The sequence below is a fragment of the Heptranchias perlo genome, chromosome 39 (genome assembly GCF_035084215.1).
Source record: "Heptranchias perlo isolate sHepPer1 chromosome 39, sHepPer1.hap1, whole genome shotgun sequence".
Lineage (NCBI taxonomy): Eukaryota > Metazoa > Chordata > Chondrichthyes > Hexanchiformes > Hexanchidae > Heptranchias > Heptranchias perlo.
The window spans coordinates 1,808,297-1,829,313 of record NC_090363.1 but is presented as its reverse complement, the minus strand read 5'-3'; the positions used below and the strand labels follow the sequence as shown (position 1 = coordinate 1,829,313).

Sequence of the window (21,017 nt, the reverse complement as noted above, 5' to 3'; positions counted from 1 at the left end):
GGGCTCCACACTATGGGAAGGATGTTGAGCCAATAGAGAGGGTACAGTGCAGATTCACTGGGATGCCGCCTGGAATAAGGAAGTACAAATACAAAGGAAGGCTTGAAAAATTGGGTCTGTTTTCATTAAATCAGGGACGATTAAGAGATTCGATAAAGGTGTTTAAAATTATGAAGGGATGGGGCAGAGTAGATAGAAACAGACTGCTTCCAGTGATTGAGAAATCTAGAATGAGGGGACCTAGATATACAAATCCTGAAATGTAAGCTATTTAGGACGGAGAGCAGGAGAAATATTTTTGCACAGAGAGTTGTGAGGCTGTGGGACGCAATATTACATTATTAGTGTAAGGGTTCTTTTACACTCTTATATCATTTTCCCACTATTTGGTAGCCTATATACACCCAGTAGCAAAGTAGCTCCTCTGTAGTTCCTTAATTCTAACCAAATAGATTCTATCTTTGACCCCTTTCCAGTGCTATAATAGTTTCTTTGATCAATACTGCCACCCCCCTTAGTCTTCACAAACACTGTATGGTGATATCTCCTAACAATGTTATCAAGGATAGACCTGCTTTAGGTTGCTTGGTGAGTATGAGATCAAGTAGGTTGAGATCATTGTTTCCCTCTGATGCATGCACCGTCTGGCAGCTATTCCCTTCAGGAATGGGCCGGCTCAGTTAATGGTGCTATCGCCGAGCCACTTTTGGACATCAAAGTCACCCATCCAAGAGTACGTGTTGAGCCCTTGCTTTCCGCAGAGCTTCTTTCAAGTGATCTTCAACATGGATTCATCAGTTGAGGGATTGGTAGATGGAAGCAAGAGGCGCCAGTGACATTGTTCAATCTGAAGCCATTAGACATCATGGGGTCGGGGGTCAATATGAGGACACCCAGGGCCAAGCCACCCTGATTGTATATCTGTATTTAAACTGCTGGTGGGACTATTCTGGAGGTAGAATTGAATGCTGGTGATGGAGGAGTCTGGGATGTTGTCTGATAGATATGATTCTGTGAGTACCAATCAATGATAGACTACCCTGTGGGTTGGATCTCCCAACTTGGGCACCCGTCCCCAGTGAGGAGAGGCTGGAGGGCCGACAGGGCTATTATTGCCATGTCTTGTTGATAGGTCTGTGTGGGTTTTTTTTCATTATTCTTGAATGTTGTAGGGATTGCTTGCAACTAAGTGGCTTGCTAAGCCACTTCAGAGGTAATTAAAAGTGGGACTGGAATCAAATGTCAAGGTCCCTAGCTCATAGGAGAATCGCGGGTGCACTGCCAGAGATTTCTCGCCCACTGACATTAATGAAGACTCGGGGCCTCGGAATCCCCCCCGCCCCCAGAACTTCAAGTCCAATTGTTGCAGACCAGGGGAAGTTGGATTTACACATCTGAAGAATTACAGTTGTCCTTGATGGATTATTTTCACACACTTTGAACCTGAAAGCCAAACAGAACCTACAATATGTCAGCAACACCACCATCCTTCAATCTACCCTGAGTTGCCTCCACAGTCTTATAATGAAAATGCAAACATAGACTTGAGGCCCAAAAAAGATTTTTACATTTCTCTCCGAAATATTTGAGAAAATTATTTTCTCACCGACTGACCTCCAAATGTCCCGTCCAGGGCCTTCATTCTCTTTTCCCATAGCTGAGCACTGGATTAGAAGTGACTCTGAGCTCCTTTATAACTTTATAGATAGTACAAGGATACAGGTGCGGTGATCTACCAGCTTTGCATTATCTTGATTGTTTGCTCCCTTTTTGCAGTTTTTTGATGTTCATTCCAATCTCACCAGCGTTTGTTAAATGATATATATATTTTTAAAAGACTTACGACGTAGAGGAGGGGGGGGGGGGCAGCAACAAATCAGTAAATATAATGAGCAATTCTAGTGAGGGCGGCCTTAAAGAATCTTTTTCTATTTTCTTCTCCTGTCTATTTCATGGTCTGACTCCAAACGGCAAAGGTTGCGATTTTCCTGACGTGGTGGGTACAAAAAGAGGGGTGGGTCTTCCGCCGGCCGTACGTGATCCGCCCATACCTGACCGCAATTTCCTGAGGGGATTTCGGGGAGAAACGCCTCCTGACTGGGTGTCTGCATTTGGAGGGGGCAAAGGAAAAAGGCCATAAGCACAGCAAGCCACTCAGAAAGGATACAGAGATAAAGGAGGAGACAGAGAGACGGACAGACAGAGAGAGATGGAGAGAGAGACACAGAGGCTCATAGATTTACGAGGATGTTGCCAGGACTGGAGAATTTTAGCTATGAGGAAAGATTGGATAGGCTTGGGTTGTTCTCTTTGGAACAGAGGAGGCTGAGGGGAGATTTAATTGAGGTGTACAAAATTATGAGGTTGCCTAGATAGAGTGGATAGGAAGGACCTATTTCCCTTAGCGGAGAGGTCAATAACCAGGGGGCATGGATTTAAAGTGATTAGTGGGGAGCTGAGAAAAATGTTTTCACCTCGAGGGTGGTGGGGGTCTGGAACTCACTGCCTGAAAGGGTGGCAGAGGCAGAAACCCTCAACTCATTTAAAAAGTACCTGGATGTGCACCTGAAGTACCGTGACCTACAGGGCCACGGACCAATTGCTGGAAAGGGGGATTAGGCTGGATAGCTCTTTCTCAGCCGGACACGATGGGCCGAATGGCCTCTTGTGCTGTAAATTTTCTATGATTCAATGAGAGGCAGAGAGACGGAGACATAGAGGCAGATGGACCTGCATTTGAACATTGAAAAGCGATGGCAAAAATGAAGCTTACCACACGGACAGTCTGCAATGAGTAAGGCCCCAAGCGGCTGAGGTCGAGACGATGTTAGCAGAGGACAAAGAGGCAGATTTTCAATTGCCGTTGCCAATTGGCTGATCATTATCGAAACCTCTTGGAAATGAAAATCCTTTGGATCTTGTAATGGCCAGACAATCCACAATGCCAATTTTACCCCTGGACCTCAAGTTGGAATTCCACCCCAAAGGCTCATTGGCACCCGGAGTTATATCCCCAAAAAAGGGTCTACAGGCATTTTGGAGGGAGCTGGCAATGGCTGACAATGCTAGTTCTACCACCCTACGAACAGCTGTTCAACAGCAGAAACATTTCAATGACCTCACCAGGCCAGTAAAGGTAATTGAAGGTACGAGAGCCCCTGCAAATTCTGACACATTGCTGGAAGCATTGCTCACCCTCACACCATCCAGGACCACATAGTGTAAAAGAAGAAATGAATGAGATCATTAGAAGGCACGGCAGACCCCCACCATCCTCCTCATGGGCACACGTCCTCTCCAACTTTCCCACTGCCCCGTAGCAGCGCAAAATGGGCAGTAGCGGATCGGCCGCCCGTTATAAACTCCGCCTATTTCCTTTCCACCGCCCATTTTGTGCCCCATTGAAATTGAATTTTATGCCTTTCGTTCCTTATTTTTAAAAGTGCAAGCATGAAAATAAGTGATCGGCTCCCTTAACCAGTATTGGGTGATAAATCTGTTCATATCTCTGTACAACTACCCATTTCGATCTTTGCAAACTGCATTATTGATACAAGCAACGAGGCGGCACTGGAGGATGGAAAGTGGGTGAAACAGCCCTGAGCTCCCATCGACACTGATCCCACTCAACCACCGGCTTCTGCATTTTGAGGAACATTTTCTAATAACCAACGATATTTTACATAAGACTTCATTTTTTTTTAGATATTTATTCACCACGTTAATATTAATCTGACAGCAGATATGTTTTCAGGAACATGTAACGAGTGCCTGTGCGCAGCTGTGCGATTAGTTTGGAGTCCGAGCAAAGCGTGCAGTAAGCGGGCTGGTGAGATAGTAAGAATCAGAGAGAAGTGTTATTTATTGTATGATTAGTTCATAATGGCTTAACCTTTGATCAGATATAATCCATTAGTTAAAAAAGTATTTTCGACGTCCTGGTGGCCTGAATGCTCTACATAAAGGGCAGATTTTTATTTTAAAAATTAATAATTCGTACAGGTTGGGTTACAAGTAAAATATCTGGAATGGAGACTTAATTAATTTGCACACAGAATCGCAGTGCTGGATGGAATTCAAGATTTTTTACAATTGGAGAAAATTCTCCGTTGATTCGTTGCTGTTATCGCCGTTGTGAAATGACACGACATACTGTGCAAAGAATGAACAATTTTGTAACATCTACACTAAAGGTAAGGGCAAAGCGGTTATGATGCAAGCCAGGTGGGGGTACACACCTATAATCATTGACCAGTGAGTGACCTGTAGGAACCGTGCTGGCCATCAGCGGGGCACAGCACAAACTTTGTGAGGCTTTGGGACCAGTGTAAGTCCCACTCGTGGTGTGAGGTCCAGGTCAGTAACCCCGGGCGGGGCTTGGAAGTGAAACTTCTGCAGCAGAGTTGTGAAGAACAGGAAGAGTTCCACCTTGGCCAATGTCTCACCGGCACACGTCCTCCCACCTGAAAAAGAACAGGGGTATGATCAGTCCCACGGACACAGAGAGCTGCGCTTTCCATTCATTGACTGCAAATGATCCCTCACACCAGCAATGATAGGCAGTTTCATTCGCAGTACTTTATCAATTGTTCTCTCTCTGTGGCACTTGCTAATTTTAATTCTATTACTTGACATTACATGTAATAGACTTTTTATGTTGATTTCTGGACTGCTGTTGACACAAAGATCATCGGACAACAATTGTTTCCTCTCACCCTCCAATCTGAAGCTCCATTTAAACAATGAATCAATGTGACCACATACAGTTACCAGCCTGTTGTGAAGTGATGACAGTTTTAGTAATGGCATAAAGGAAGAAAAGTAAAATAAATTGAGAAACGCCATCACATTTCTATTTCACTTCGAGGAGAAATGATCTGGTTGAAGACCATGATGATATTACGTTTGATGCTTGATCTGCCCTTAGTGAGTAAATCCTACGCAAGGCAGCAGAGTGGTGTGTTACTATTAGCGCTATCAATGGTTCCCGTCCTAAATCGCTGCCCTGCGAATTCTGTTGAGAAATGCTTGTACACGGAGGTCGGATCAGGACTCCTTCTGGATTGGCGATAATGCCCTCCATAAACAAATGTAAGGAATCTTACAACACCAGGTTATAGTCAAATAAAACTGTTGGACTATAACCTGGTGTTGTAAGATTCCTTACATTTGTCCACCCCAGTCCATCACCGGCATCTCCACATCATGGCTCCATAAACAAAGTAGTCCACTAAAATTGACCGTCTGGACTCACATACGAAGCATGGCAACTAATCCAAGCAAGAGTGCGGATAGCAGCCCTAGAACTGTAACCCTAGCAACAGTCAGCACCTCCAGGGGAGGACGTGAGGACATGTTCGAAAGTGAAATTGGCTTCCTGTATCTGTACGGTCGTAGCACAGAAAGGCTCATCATTTGATTGGCTCAGTCAAAAAGGCAGCAGGAAAGATTATTACAGGGAGGTGAAATGTTTTCACTGGTGTCAAAGTGGGAAACTCATCCACAGGGAGCTTTGATTAGAATATTTGTATTCTAGGCCAAATGACATCTCATTATGGCACTTTTGAGGTTGCTGCTGGTCGCAACTAAACATTGTTCTCAACAGTGGCTACTGTCATCTTGACAAGTGAAAATATTTTACAAAAGAAATCCATAATTCTCCCATCCGTTACCTGCAGAGAAAGGCATGAAGGCATTTCTCTTCACAAACTGCCCCTCAGCATCCAGGAAGTGAGACGGGTTGAATTCGTTCGGTTTTTTCCACTGAGTTTTATCGTACAGCACCGAGGTCAGTAAGGGAATCACGTGAGTTCCCTGAAAACAAACAAAAAAAATCTGACTTTGTGCATGTTTCTGACTTCGATGGAGAGTGAAATCGGGCCGGGTGTAAAACCAGTGTTGCACCCGATCCTGTCAGGCTCCAGCGGGCGAGTTAGGTTAAAATTGCCCCCACACTGTTGTTAAAAGGTTGTAATGGGTCACCCCCCACTATTAAAATTACGGTTCCAGATTTCCTAATTGAGAATGTCCAAATTACTCCTTCTAATTAGTTTCTCTTCAAATACTGTGACTGTTTCTATTTAGAAGGTACTTTAATATTACATTGCAATAATAACTCCACGCACAAGTTGTCAAATTTAATCCTCATTTGTCTTTAAATCTACCTTCGGAATGAAATATCCTCTGAAATGTGTGTCCACGGTTGTTGAATGAGGCAAGTTCATCGGGACAATGTTGGCAAACCTCTGGATTTCGTGTATCACTGCGTCAGTGTAGGGCATGAGTTTCCGGTCTTCTGTTTGAGGGAATCTCCCGGCTCCGATCATGCGATCAATTTCTTCCTGAACTTTCTCTGAAATAGAAAATGCTTATAATGGGGCCCGTTATGCTTGTTCGGGGAAAACGATTCAGTCGCCTACAAACTTCAATAGAACCGAATATCAGGCCAGGCGTAAAACAGGCGGCCGAGGCGATAAGCGTTACGATCCAAGAGAAACTTTATGACTTGCCAGTGAAGACACCGAATGCACGAAAAATTGCAGGACACTGCTGTAATAATAGTGCTAAATACTTTACTGTAACTACTATTGTTTATAAATGTTCAGAAGAATTTGATTGAAAGTGTATGATTAACTAATCTAAATCAGAGAATTTCTTAAGGATAGTATTCCAACACCATCGATATTGCGGGAAGTATCCTGTTGAATTTGTGTCTACGAGAGGTCAATATTATTTTGATTATAAGAGACATCAGTTTTGTCTGGAAGTCCAGACCCACTTTTTTGCACCATTGTAATAAGCACGTTTACATTCGTTAGAGCGAGATTCAGATGAAGGAGAACATTTTAATTACACTTCCTAAAGGAGCGCTCTCTGAATGTGAAATGTGTTAATTGGAATAATGAATCATTTCCATCTACACAAATCTTTATAACCTTCAGTCCAATTCCGAAGCAGATATGGAGCCAATTATTTACTGAGTGAATTGGATCGACACAGCATTAATTGGTTCTGTTGGATTGCTGATTTATACACGGAACGCTTTGTGTATGTGGGCAAGAGAAGCTTTCTTCGGAACTCCAATCACTTGAGGCATATTGATTTTGCACCTGTCTTCTCGTTCTGTGCTGTTAGTTCACTTTTACCTCATTGATTTATCATATCCAAGGATATTCCATGCAGCAATAGGGGATTTCACTGACAACCAAATTGCTCCCAAAGCAGTTGTGTGATGCTGCAGTTATAGGGGTTTGGATCTGCAGGTTCTGGGGTTTAGGAGCTCCAGCTAGTGATAGAGGTGTCCAGCTGCATGGGTAACACTGCAAATCAGGAGTGGGCGCCAAACGTAGTAGATAGGTCAGCAACCTGCTCCATACCACACAGCAGCCACCTTTAAAGGTAACCATGGTGTCCCTTCTAACTCTAATTTCCCTCTATTACATAAGAACATAAGAACAAAAGAAATAGGAGCAGGAGTAGGCCAATCGGCCCCTCGAGCCTGCTCCGCCATTCAATAAGATCATGGCTGATCTGATCCTAACCTCAAATCTAAATTCATGTCCAATTTCCTGCCCGCTCCCTTTAACCCCTAATTCCCTTTACTTCTAGGAAACTGTCTATTTCTGTTTTAAATTTATTTAATGATGTAGCTTCCACAGCTTCCTGGGGCAGCAAATTCCACAGACCCACCACCCTCTGAGTGAAGAAGTTTCTCCTCATCTCAGTTTTGAAAGAGCAGCCCCTTATTCTAAGATTATGCCCCCTAGTTCTAGTTTCACCCATCCTTGGGAACATCCTTACCGCATCCACCCGATCAAGCCCCTTCACAATCTTATATGTTTCAATAAGATTGCCTCTCATTCTTCTGAACTCCAATGAGTAGAGTCCCAATCTACTCAACCTCTCCTCATATGTCCGCCCCCTCATCCCCGGGATTAACCGAGTGAACCTTCTTTGTACTGCCTCGAGAGCAAGTATGTCTTTTCTTAAGTATGGACACCAAAACTGTATGCAGTATTCCAGGTGCGGTCTCACCAATACCTTATATAACTGCAGCAATACCTCCCTGTTTTTATATTCTATCCCCCTAGCAATAAAAGCCAACATTCCGTTGGCCTTCTTGATCACCTGCTGCACCTGCATACTAACTTTTTGATTTTCTTGCACAGCATAGAAAGAGGCCATTCAGCCCATCGTGTCTGTGCCAGCTGAAAAAGAGCAATCCAGCCTAATCCCCTTTTCCAGCACTTGGTCTGTAGCCTTGTAGGTTACGGCACTTCAAATGCATATCCACGTACTTCTTAAATGCAATGAGGCTTTCTGCCCCTATCACCCTTTCAGGCAGTGAGTTCCAGACCCCCACCACCCTCTGGGTGAAAAAATTCTCCTCATTTCCCCTCTAATCCTTCTACCAATTACTTTATATCTATGCCTCTTGGTTATTGACCTCTCTGCTAAGGGAAATAGGTCCTTCCTATCCACTCTATTTCGGCCCCTCATAATTTTATACACCTCAATTAAATCTCCTCTCAGCCTCCTCCGTTCCAAAGAAAACTATCTCAGCCAATCCAATCTTTCCTCATAGCTAAAATTCTCCAGTCCTGGCAACATCCTCGTAAATCTCCGCTGTACCCTCTCGAGTGCAATCACATCTTTCCTGTAATGTAGTGACCAGAACTGTATACAGTACTCAAGTTGTGGGCTAACTAGTGTTTTATACAGTTCTAGCATAACCTCCCTGCTCTTATATTCTATGCCTCAGCTAATAAAGGCAAGTATCCCATACACCTTCTTAACACCTTATCTACCTGTCCTGCTACCTTCAGGGATCTGTGGACACGCACTCCAAGGTTCCTCTGTTCCTCTACACCTATCAGTATCCTCCCACTTATTGTGAATTCCTTTGCCTTGTTTGCCCTCCCCAAATGCATTACTTAACACTTCCCTGGATTGAATTCCATTTGCCACCTTTCTGCCCACCTGACCAGTCCATTGATATCTTCCTGCAGTCTATAGCCTTCCTCCTCACTATCAACCACATGGCCAATTTTTGTATCCTCTGCAAAATTCTTAATCATACCTCCCTACATTTAAGTCTAAACCATTGATATATACCACAATAAGCAAGGGACCGAGTACTGAGCTCTGCAGAACCCCACTAGAAACAGCCTTCCAGTCATAAAAACACCTGTTGACCATTACCCTTTGCTTCTTGCCACTAAGCCAGTTTTGGATTCAACTAGCCACTTCCCCTTGGATCCCTTGGGCTTTTACATTTTTTCCAGACTGCCATGTGGGACCTTATCAAAAGCCTTGCTAAAATCCATGTGGACTAAATCAGACGCGCTACCCTCATCGACCCTCCTTGTTACCGCCTCAAAAAATTCATTCTTTGATGTGACCAATTTGGTGCTAATCTTGGGGTTATTTGAGTACTAGGCTCCAGGGTCACTAGGAGCCAGATTGAGGCTGACGCATTTTATTTTAAGGCAGATTCTTACAGCGATCGGACACAGGAGGATTTTCTCCATTAGTGAGGGCTGGATTTGAGCACTGGTCCCAGATATGAAAGACCATTGTTCAACACTCTACACCAATATATTGATGTCAACTACAGATCTTCATCACATGTCCCTCAGAGGTCATGTATAAAGGACTGACCAGGTAATGCTTTTAACAGCAACACAAAAAGTACTAGAAGTGATGCTAACGATTTCTTACTCTGGATTTCTGGATATTTCATCATTATAAGAAGCCCCCAGCAGATGGTACTGGAGGTGGTATCTGTGCCAGCAGAAAACAGGTCAGTTACTGTAATTACCACGTTCCTTTTCTGAAGTTCTAAATCTTGGTCTCCGAATTCCTTCAAAACAAAGTAAAATAAAAGAGAATGTATCACATTTTTCAGCCAATATTTGTACACATACGTTGCTGGGCTAATCTATGTAATTGAGACTGGTAGCACTCTGGCCTCTGAGTCAGTAGGTTCACTCCCCACTTCAGAAACTTGAGCACATAATTTAGGCTGATATTTCAGTCCAGTACTGAGGGAGTGCTGCACTGTCAGAGGTGCCGTCTTTTGGATCAGATGTTATATCGAGGCCCCATCTGCCCTCTCAGGTGGCACTATTTGACGAAGTGCAGGGAAGCTGCATTTCCCTACATTACCACAGTTACTACACTTCAAACATACATCATTGGCTGTAAAGCGATTTGGGACACCCTGAGATATCAGTGAAAGTTCTTTCCACTTTCTTAATTCACCATTAGCCTTTCATATATTCTGGTAGCCAAACGACACTTAAAGGATTGGTCTGAATTAACTTTAGGTATAAATCCATTTATCTTAAAGAGGTTAACATCTCCGATAACGCTCTCAAGACCAACCGCAACATCGTCATCAAACCAGCGGACAAAGGAGGAGCCATAGTCATACAGAACAGAACGGACTATTGCAAAGAAGCATACCGACAACTGGACAACCAGGAACACTACAGACGGTTACCCGCAGATCCGACCAAAGAACACACCCACCAGCTCAACAAACTGATCAAGACCTTCGATCCAGACCTTCAAAGCATCCTACGCACTCTCATCCCACATACTCCCCGCGTGGGAGACTTCTACTGCCTCCCAAAGATACACAAAGCCAACACACCCGGACGTCCTATCGTATCAGGCAACGGAACCCTGTGTGAGAACCTCTCTGGATACATCGAGGGCATCCTGAAACCCATCGTACAGGGAACCCCCAGCTTCTGTCGCGACACTACAGACTTCCTACAAAAACTCAGTACACACGGACCAGTTGAACCAGGAACACTTCTCACCACGATGGACGTCTCGGCACTCTACACCAGTATCCCCCACGATGACGGCATCGCTGCAACAGCATCAATACTCAACACCAACAACAGCCAATCTCCAGACGCCATCCTACAACTCATCCGCTTCATCCTGGATCACAATGTCTTCACCTTCGATAACCAGTTCTTTACCCAAACACACGGAACAGCCATGGGGACCAAATTCGCACCCCAATACGCCAACATTTTCATGCACAAGTTCGAGCAGGACTTCTTCACTGCACAGGACCTCCAACCAACACTATACACCAGATACATCGACGACATTTTCTTTCTATGGACCCACGGTGAGGAATCACTAAAGAGACGACACGATAACATCAACAAGTTCCATCCCACCATCAAGCTCACCATGGACTACTCCTCAGAATCGGTTTCTTTCTTGGACACACGAATCTCCATCAAAGACGGGCACCTCAGCACCTCACTCTACCGCAAGCCCACGGACAACCTCACGATGCTCCACTTTTCCAGCTTCCACCCTAACCACGTCAAAGAGGCCATCCCCTATGGACAGGCCCTGCGAATACACAGGGTCTGCTCAGACGAGGAAGAACGCGATGGACACCTACAGACGCTGAAAGACGCCCTAGTAAGAACGGGATATGACGCTCGACTCATCGATCAACAGTTCCGACGGGCCACAGCGAAAAATCGCCTAGACCTCCTCAGGAGACTAACACGGGACACAACCAACAGAGTACCCTTTGTCGTCCAGTACTTCCCCGGAGCGGAGAAACTACGCCATGTTCTCCGCAGCCTTCAACATGTCATCAATGACGACGAACACCTCGCTAAGGCCATCCCCACACCTCCACTACTCGCCTTTAAACAGCCACCCAACCTCAAACAGACCATCGTTCGCAGCAAATTACCTAGCTTTCAAGAGAACAGCGTCCACAACACCACACAACCCTGCCACGGTAACCTCTGCAAGACATGCCAGATCATCGACACAGATACCACCATCACACGAGAGGACACCACCCACCAGGTGCATGGTTCATACTCCTGTGACTCGGCCAACGTTGTCTACCTCATACGTTGCAGGAAAGGATGCCCCAGAGCATGGTACATTGGCGAGACCATGCAGACGCTGCGACAACGGATGAACGGACACCGCGCAACAATCACCAAACAGGAGGGTTCCCTCCCAGTCGGGGAACACTTCAGCAGTCAAGGACATTCAGCCACCGACCTTCGGGTAAGCGTACTCCAAGGCGGCCTTCGAGACACACGACAACGCAAAATCGTCGAGCAGAAATTGATAGCCAAGTTCCGCACCCATGAGGACGGCCTCAACCGGGATCTTGGGTTCATGTCACGCTACACGTTACCCCACCAGCGAACAAATGTTATCTGTTTTTAATATAACGGGTCAGTTGCTGTCTTTTCTATGTTTCTACCTCTCTATCTCTGTTTTTTTGGGGTTTTTTTTTGGTGATTTGTATATTCGGAGACCTTGCAGGTAACACCTGTCTGTCTGCACATTGATTGCCTTGGCAACGGGCAGTTGAAAAAACTGTCTGTAATCACCAAGCATTGTTCTGTGATTTATAAATGCAATTTCATTTTGAGGATTTCATTTCCAACAACGTTCGCCTGAGGAAGGAGGAAGCCTCCGAAAGCTTGTGAATTTAAAATAAAATTGCTGGACTATAACTTGGTGTTGTAAAATTGTTTACAATCTCCGATAAAATGAGAGGAGAATGTGAGACCAAAGCATTAAGCACTAGCCAATATATCAGAGTAAAATTTTAAGATCATTTTTTAAGGTAAAATCATATATGGCTTAAGGAGGCTGTGAGATAAAAACTTTTCAACAATTAAATAATGGCAAGGCATTCCATGTTATATAGTGCAAGATTAAAACTCACTGTAAGAATATCGTTTACAGCCAAGCATGGTCAATATCACATCTTGTATAGGTCACATAAAGCTCCCAAACATTTAGCAACAGGGTGGTGTTAATAGGAGGGGGACAAAGTTTATCTCAGTGTGTGTGAACAAAAACAGTTTGTAAAAGACAAAGGCCATGCTGAAACTTCAGAATTAAATACCCAAAAGGTCAGGAGGTGGCCTGTTCCTAGATGCTATAATGTCAGAAGGTGGTTCCAAAATAAGAGATGTGGTTGCTAAAGATACTGTAAACAATAGACATCGCTTGAGCAATGTTCAAGGCTGACATGGAATAAAGTGTTTATGCAGCAGAGATAAGGTGCAAGGTAGCCACACTTACATAGTATAAACAATCCTTGGTGGTTTCCAAGAGTTAGCAAAGTGGGTTACGACCATGAAATAAGACCAGCAGTACTTATGTACAAAACAACGCAGCCGAAAAGCTATAAAGATAGGGCATGCTCCCTCCCAAAAGATAGAAACATAGAAAATAGGAACAGGAGTAGGCCATTCGGCCCTTCGAGCCTGCTCTGCCATTCAATATGATCATGGCTGATCCTTTATCTCAATATCATATTCCTGCTCTCTCCCCATACCCCTTGATGCCTTTTGTGTCTAGAAATCTATCCAGCTCCTTCTTAAATATATTCAGTGACTTGGCCTCCACAGCCTTCTGTGGTAGAGAATTCCACAGGTTCACCACACTCTGAGTGAAGAAATTTCTCCTCATCTCAGTCCTAAATGTCCTACTCCGTATCCTGAGACTGTGACCCCTCGTTCTGGACCCCCCCAGCCAGGGGAAACATCCTCCCTGCATCCAGTCTGTCGAGCCCTGTCAGAATTTTATATGTTTCAATGAGATCCCCTCTCATTCTTCTAAACTCGAGTGAATTCAGGCCGAGTCGACCCAATCTCTCCTCATACGACAGACCTGCCATCCCAGGAATCAGTCTGGTGAACCTTCGCTGCACTCCCTCTATGGCAAGTATATCCTTTCTTAGGTAAGGAGACCAAAACTACACACAATACTCCAGGTGTGGTCTCACCAAGGCCCTGTATAACTGCAGTAAGACATCCTTGCTCCTATACTCAAATCCTCTTGCAATGAAGGCCAACATACCATTTGCCTTCCTAACTGCTTGCTGCATCTGCATGTTTGCTTTCAGTGACTGGTGTACAAGGACACCCAGGTCTCTTTGTACATCAACGTTCCCCAATCTATCACCATTTAAATAAAACTCTGCCTTTCTGTTTTTCCTTTCAAAGTGGATAACTTCACATTTATCCACATTATACTGCATCTGCCACGTACTCACTCAACTTGTCTAAATCGCCTTGAAGCCTCTTTGCATCCTCCTCACAACTCACAATCCCACCTAGTTTTGTGTCGTCAGCAAACTTGAAAATATTACATTTGGTTGCCTCATCCAAATCATTGATGTATATTGTGAATAGCTGGGGCCCAAGCACTGATCCCTGCGGTACCCCACTAGTCACTGCCTGCCACCCGGAAAAAGAACCATTTATTCCTACTCCCTGTTTCCTGTCTGTCAACCAATTTTCAATCCATGCCAGTATATTCCCCCCAATCCCATGTGCTTTAATTTTGCACACTAACCTCTTATGTGGGACTTTATCAAAGGCCTTCTGAAAATCCAAATAAACCACATCCACTGGTTCTCCCTTACCTATTCTACCAGTTACATCCTCAAAAAACTCCAGTAGGTTTGTCAAACATGATTTCCCTTTCATAAATCCATGTTGACTTTGTCTAATCCCGTTGATATTTTCTAAATGTCCTATTATCACATCCTTTATAATAGACCCTAGCATTTTCCCTACTACTGATGTTAGGCTAACTGGTCTGTAGTTCCCTGTTTAGTGGGGTTACATTTGCCACCCTCCAATCTGCAGGAACTGTTCCATAATCTATAGAATTTTGGAAGATAACAACTAGTGCACCCTCTGCATTAGAGTTAGAGCTCTCAACAGGGGATGGTCGGAAGTCCATTGCAACAGGCAGTCCATGAAGGCTAAGGTCTGATCTACCTGGATATGCAGACAGATCAAGTTGTATTGATTGCTTGTCATTAATGTAATCTGTAAACCGTTGTATTATAATTGTAATACTGTTTAATATAATGTTGAAAACAGCAGTCGTGCAGTCTGTTGTAATTCAACCTATTAAACTGGCTATTTTATAAACACTCAGGCTATAATCAAGCGGAAGTTATTTTTGAAGGATTAACAACCCATAGTTGCGACAGTAACGAGAGAAATCCATTAAGAAATGGTGGCCCTTCTGTCTCTACTGTAAAATGACAACACCTGGACATAATTTGTTTCTGAAATTGGAACTGATAATATAGGATCATAGAATGGTTACAGCACGGAAGGAGGCCATTCGACATCGAGTCCATGCCGGCTCTCCGCAAGAGCAATCCAGCTGGTCCCACTGCCCCACCCTTTCCCCATAATCCTGCAAATTTTTTCCCTTCAAGTACTTATCTAATTCACTTTTGAAGGCCATGATTGAATCTGCCTCCACCACCCCCTCAGGCAGTGCATTCCAGATCCCAACCACTCGCTGTGTAAAAAAGTTTTTCCTCATGTCACCTTTGGTTCTTTTGCCAATCACTTTAAATCTATGTCCTCTGGTTCTTGACCCTTCTGCCAATGGGAACAGTTTCTCTCTCTCTACTCTGTCCAGACCCTTCATGATTTTGAATACCTCGATCAAATCTCCTCTGTTCCAAGGAGAACAACTCCAGCTTCTCCAGTCTATCCACGTAACTGAAGTCCCTCATCGCTGGAATCATTCTACTAAATCTCTTCTGCACCCTCTCTAAGGCCTTCACATCCTTCCTAAAGTGCGGAGCCCAGAATTGGACACAATGCTCCAGTTGTGGCCGAACCAGTGTTTTATAAAGGTTCATCATGACTTCCTTGCTTTTGTACTCTATGCCTCTATTTATAAAGCCCAGGATCCAATATGCTTTTTTAACCGTTAGCTCAACCTGCCCCGCCACCTTCAATGATTTGTGCAGATATACCCCCAGACCTCTCTGTTCCTGCACCCCTTTTAGTTTATATTACCTCTCCTCGTTCTTCTTACCAAAATGTATCACTTCCCACTTCTCTGCATTAAATTTCATCTGCCATGTGTCCGCCCATTCCACCAGCCTGTCTATGTCCTTTTGAAGTCTATCACTATCCTCCTCACTACACTTCCATGTTTCGTGTCATCCGCAAATTTTGAAATTGTGCCCTATATACCCAAGTCCAAGTCATTAATATATATCAAGAAAAGCAGTGGTCCTAGCACCGACCCCTGGGGAACACCACTGTATACCTCCCTCCAGTCCGAAAAACAACCATTCACCACTACTCTCTGTTTCCTGTATCCATGCTGCCACTGCTCCTTTTATTCCATGGGCTTCAACTTTGATGACAAGCCTATTATGTGGCACTTTATCAAATGCCTTTTGGAAGTCCATATACACTATATCAACTGCATTGCCCTCAACATCCCTTCTTGTTACCTCATCAAAAAACTCAAGTTATTTAAACACGATTTGCCTTTAACATATCCGTGTTGGCTTTCCTTAATTAATCCACACTTGTCCAAGTGACTGTTAATTGTGTCCCAGATTAATGTTTCTAAAAGTTTCCCCACCGCCAAGGTTAAATTGGCTGTCCTGTAGTTGCAATTCTCCACTGGTATATGCTCGACAGCCCCACGTACGTGTGGGTTGTCGAGCATATACCATCCAGTGCACTCGCCTTGGTTTGTACTCTCACGGACTAGCTACCTCAAACCTTTAAAACTTGTGCCCACCCGGGGACTGCATTTGTTAGCAGATATGTTGCAACTATAACTTCTGCTTGATTCTAGCCCCAGTGATTCTAAAATAGCAAGTTTAATAGATTGACTTACACCAGAGTTGCACTTCAGCTGTCTTCAACATTACAACCAGAAGTACTATAGCTATAATACAACTGTCTACAGATTACATTAATGACAAGCAATTAATAGGTAGATCAGGCCTTAGCCTCCACAGACTGCCTATGGCAAAGGACTTCTGACCGACCCCTCTTGAGAGCTCTAACGTTTAGGAGGGAGCATGCCCCATCTTTATACTATTTGACTGCGTTGTTCGGTAAATAAGAAATGCTGGTCTTAAAAACCAGCAAAGGATGACTAAAAGAATAATAAAGAGAGAGAAAATAAATTATGAGAGTAAACTAGCAAGAAATACAAAAACTGACAATAAAAGCTTCTACAAGTATATAAAAAGGGAGAGGGTAGCTAAAGTAAACATTGGTCCCTTAGAGGATGAGACTGGGGAAATAATAATGGAAAACAAGGAAATGGCAGAGGAATTGAACAGATATTTTGTATCTGTCTTCACAGTAGAAGACACTAATAACATACCAATAATAGTAGAAAATCAAGGGGCAAAGGGGAGGGAGGAACTAAAAACAATCACTATCACCAGAGAAAAAGTACTAGGTAAACTAATGGGTCTAAAGGCTGACAAGTCCCCTGGACCTGATGGCTTGCATCCGAGGGTCTTAAAGGAAGTGGCTACAGAGATAGTGGATGCATTGGTTGTAATATTCCAGAATTCACCAGATTCTGGAAAGGTCCCGGCGGATTGGAAAACCTCAAACGTAACACCCCTATTCAAGAAGGGAGTGAGACAGAAATCAGGTAACTATAGACCAGTTAGCCTAACATCTGTCATTGGAAAAATGCTAGAATCCATTATTAAGGAAGTAGTAGCAGGACATTTGGAGACTCATAATACAATCAAGGAGAGCCAACATGGTCTTATGAAGGGGAAATCATGTCTGACAAATTTATTAGAGTATTTTGAGGAAGTAACGGGCAGGGTGGATAAAGGGGAACCAATGGATGCAGTATATTTGGATTTCCAAAAGACATTTGATAAGGTGCCACATAAAAGATTACTGCACAAGATAAGAGCTCATGGTGTTGGGGGTAATATACTGGCATGGATAGAGGATTGGCTAACTAACAGAAAACAAAGAGTCAGGATAAAAGAGTCATTTTCAAAATAGCAATCTGTAACTAGTGGGGTGCTGCAGGGCTCAGTGCTGGGGCCTCAACTATTTACAATATATATCAATGACTTGGATGAAGGAACAGAGTGTCTTGTGGCCAAAATTTGCTGATGATACAAAGATAGGTGGAAAAGCAAGTTGCAATGAGGACACAAAGTGTCTGCAAAGGGATATTGACAGGTCAAGCAAATGGGCAAAAATTTGGCAGATGGAATATAATGTGGGAAAATGTGAAGTCATCCACTTTGGGAGGAAAAATAAAAAAGCAAAATATTATTTGAATGGAGAAATACTACAAAATGCTGCGGTACAGAGGGATGTGGGTGTCCTCGTACATGAAACACAAAAAGTCAACATACAGGTACAGCAGGTAATCTGGAAGGCAATCGGAATATTGGCCTTTATTTCTAGGATGAATGAGTATAAAAGCAGGGAAGTCATGCTACAACTGTACAGGATGCTGGTGAGACCACACCTGGAGTACTGGGTACAGTTCTGGTGCCCTTATTTAAGGAAGGACATACTTGCATTGGAGGCAGTTCAGAGAAGGTTCACTAGGTTGATTCCGGGTATGGAAGGGTTGTCTTATGAGGAAAGATTGAACGGGTTGAGTCTATACTCATTGGAGTTTAGAAGAATGAGAGGAGATGTTATTGAAACATACAAGATTCTGAGGGGATTCGATAGGGTAGATGCTGAGAGGATGTTACCCCTCATGGGGGAATCTAAAACTAGGGGGCATAGTCTCAGAATAAGGGGTCGCCCATTTAAGATGGAAATGAGGAGGAATTTCTTCTCCCAGAAGGTTGTGAATCTTTGGAATTCTTTACCCCAAAAAGCTGTGGAGGCTGAGTCATTGAATACATTCAAGGCTGAGTTAGACAAATTTTTGATCAGCAAGGGAGTCAAAGGATATGGGGAAAGGGCGGGAAAGTGGAGTTGAGGTAAAAATCAGATCAGCCATGATCTCATTAAATGGCGGAGCAGGCTCGAGGGGCCGAATGGCCTACTCCTGCTCCTATCTCTTATGGTCTTATTGTCGTAAACCTTCCCACTTTGCGAACTCAGAAACCACCAAGGATGGTTTATACTATGTTAGTGTGGCTACGTTATCCCTTTATCTCTGCTGCAGAAACAGTTTGTACCCAGCTTTGAACATGGCTCCTGCGATGTCTATTGTTTACAATAGGTGGTTTCTTCAGCAACCACATATTTTATTTTGGTATGAACCACCTTCTGACATTCTGGCGTCTAGAAACCGGCTACCTCATGACCTTTGGGTGCTTAGTTCTGAAGTTTCAGCATTGCCTTTGTCTTTTATAAACTCTCTTTGTTCACACACACACTGAGACAGGTCTTCGCTCCCCTCCTATTAACACCTGGCCTCTTATTAAATGTTTGGGAACTTTATGTGAGCTATGTGAGATGAGATATTGCCCAATCTTGGCTTTAAACCATATTTTTACACCCAAGCACCACCAATGTTATGCAATGGACACAATCAACATCTGCACCATGTAATTAACACACTGAAAGCAGGTTAGTACTTTTGTTAACTGGTCACAATGGGCGTTTTGTGCTGCACAGCGGTGATTTTTTTAATTAACGAGTGATAGGATTACGTGATATAATAACAGACTTCAGAACTCTGGATGAAAGTCATTTTTTTATTCTACAAACCAACTTCCGCATGCAAGGTCAGAAATCTACCAACGTTCCCTTTACTGCAGCAAAGGTGAGTCACTGTACCTGTTGTTGTCTCATTATTAATGCCTCGCTGAGGCTCCAGATGCAGTTCTCACTCAGTGTTTCTTTGGTTGCTTTCAACAAATCATTAAAGGTGTTGTGTATCTTCTGTAGATTTTTAATAATTGTTTTGTGATTCGGAATCAGAAATCCCAGAAATGGGTAAAAATTGTGGAGCTGAATTGGAAGAAAAACAACAAGCTCAGGCCTTCAATTCCTTAGCGGTGGATTCATTTACATTCAATCCCTGTAACAAGTAACTTTCGGTGATGGTGTAAAACGGACGATAACCGATTGGCCACCCATCAGGCCCCCGACTGATTTCCCTTTTCCACTGGGGATATTTTAATTTTTGGCAATAATCTATTACGGGCAGCCTATCCGATATCGCCTGCTTTACACAATCACTACCAAGAAATATAAAAACAGATTGTAAGAGTTTCTACAAGTATGTAAAAAGGAAGAGATTAGCGAAAGTAAACTTTGGTCCCTTAGAGGCTGAGACAGGAGAAATTATAATGGGGAATCAGGAAATGGCAGAGACTTTGAACAAATATTTTTTTATCTGTCTTCACAGTAGAAGACACAAAAAAATACCAGAAATAGTGGGGAACCTAGGGGCTAATGAGAGTGAGGAACTTAAAGTAATTAATATTGGTAAAGAAAAAGTACTGGAGAAACTAATGGGACTAAATTAATGTCAGACAAATCCCCTGGACCTGATGGCCGACATCCTAGGGTTCTAAAAGAGGTGGCTGCAGAGATAGTGGCTGCATTGGTTGTGATCTTCCAAAATTCTCTAGATTCTAGAATGGTCCCAATGGATTGGAAGGTAGCAAATGTAACCCCGCTATTCAAGAAAGGAGGGAGAGAGAAAACAGGGAACTGCAGGCCAGTTAGCCTGACATCGGCCATCGGGAAAATGCTGGAATCCATTATTAAAGGAAGTGGTAACAGGGCACCTAGAAAATCGTAATATGATTAGGCAGAGTCAACATGATTTTATGAAAGGGAAATCATATTTGACAAATTTATTAGAACTTTTTGAGGATGTAACTGGCAGGGTAGATAAAGGGGAACCAGTGGATGTAGTATATTTGGATTTCCAATAGGTATTCGATAAGGTGCCACATAAATGCTTGTTATGCAAGTTAAGGGCTCATGGGGTTGGGGGTAATATATTAGCATGGATAGAAGATTGGTTAACAGACAGAAAACAGAGAGTAGGGGATAAACACGTAATTCTCAGATTGTCAGGCTTGTACTAGTGGGGTGCCGCAAGGATCGGTGCTTGGGCCTCAGCTATTTACAATCTATATTAATGACATGGATGAAGGGACCGATTGTAATGTATCCAAGTTTGCTGATGATACAAAGCTAGGTGGGAAAGTAAGCTGTGAGGAGGACACAAAGAGTCTG

At 43.5% G+C, this 21,017-nt stretch overlaps 1 protein-coding gene across 2 annotated transcripts in view; it reads right to left on the bottom strand.

Annotated features, from left to right (window-relative positions):
* Positions 1-3,700: 3,700 nt before the first annotated feature.
* The window catches only part of LOC137305053 (cytochrome P450 2K1-like), a 29,662-nt gene continuing 12,345 nt past the window's right edge, over positions 3,701-21,017 (bottom strand). For both annotated transcript variants that reach the window (XM_067973826.1, XM_067973825.1), the window contains 5 exons: positions 19,602-19,775; positions 9,721-9,862; positions 6,165-6,352; positions 5,673-5,814; positions 3,701-4,463 (listed from right to left, as the gene is read on the bottom strand). In XM_067973826.1, coding sequence (XP_067829927.1) covers positions 4,285-4,463; positions 5,673-5,814; positions 6,165-6,352; positions 9,721-9,862; positions 19,602-19,775 — 825 coding nt within the window. In that variant the 3' untranslated portion in view covers positions 3,701-4,284. The remainder of the gene's footprint in view (positions 4,464-5,672; positions 5,815-6,164; positions 6,353-9,720; positions 9,863-19,601; positions 19,776-21,017) is intronic.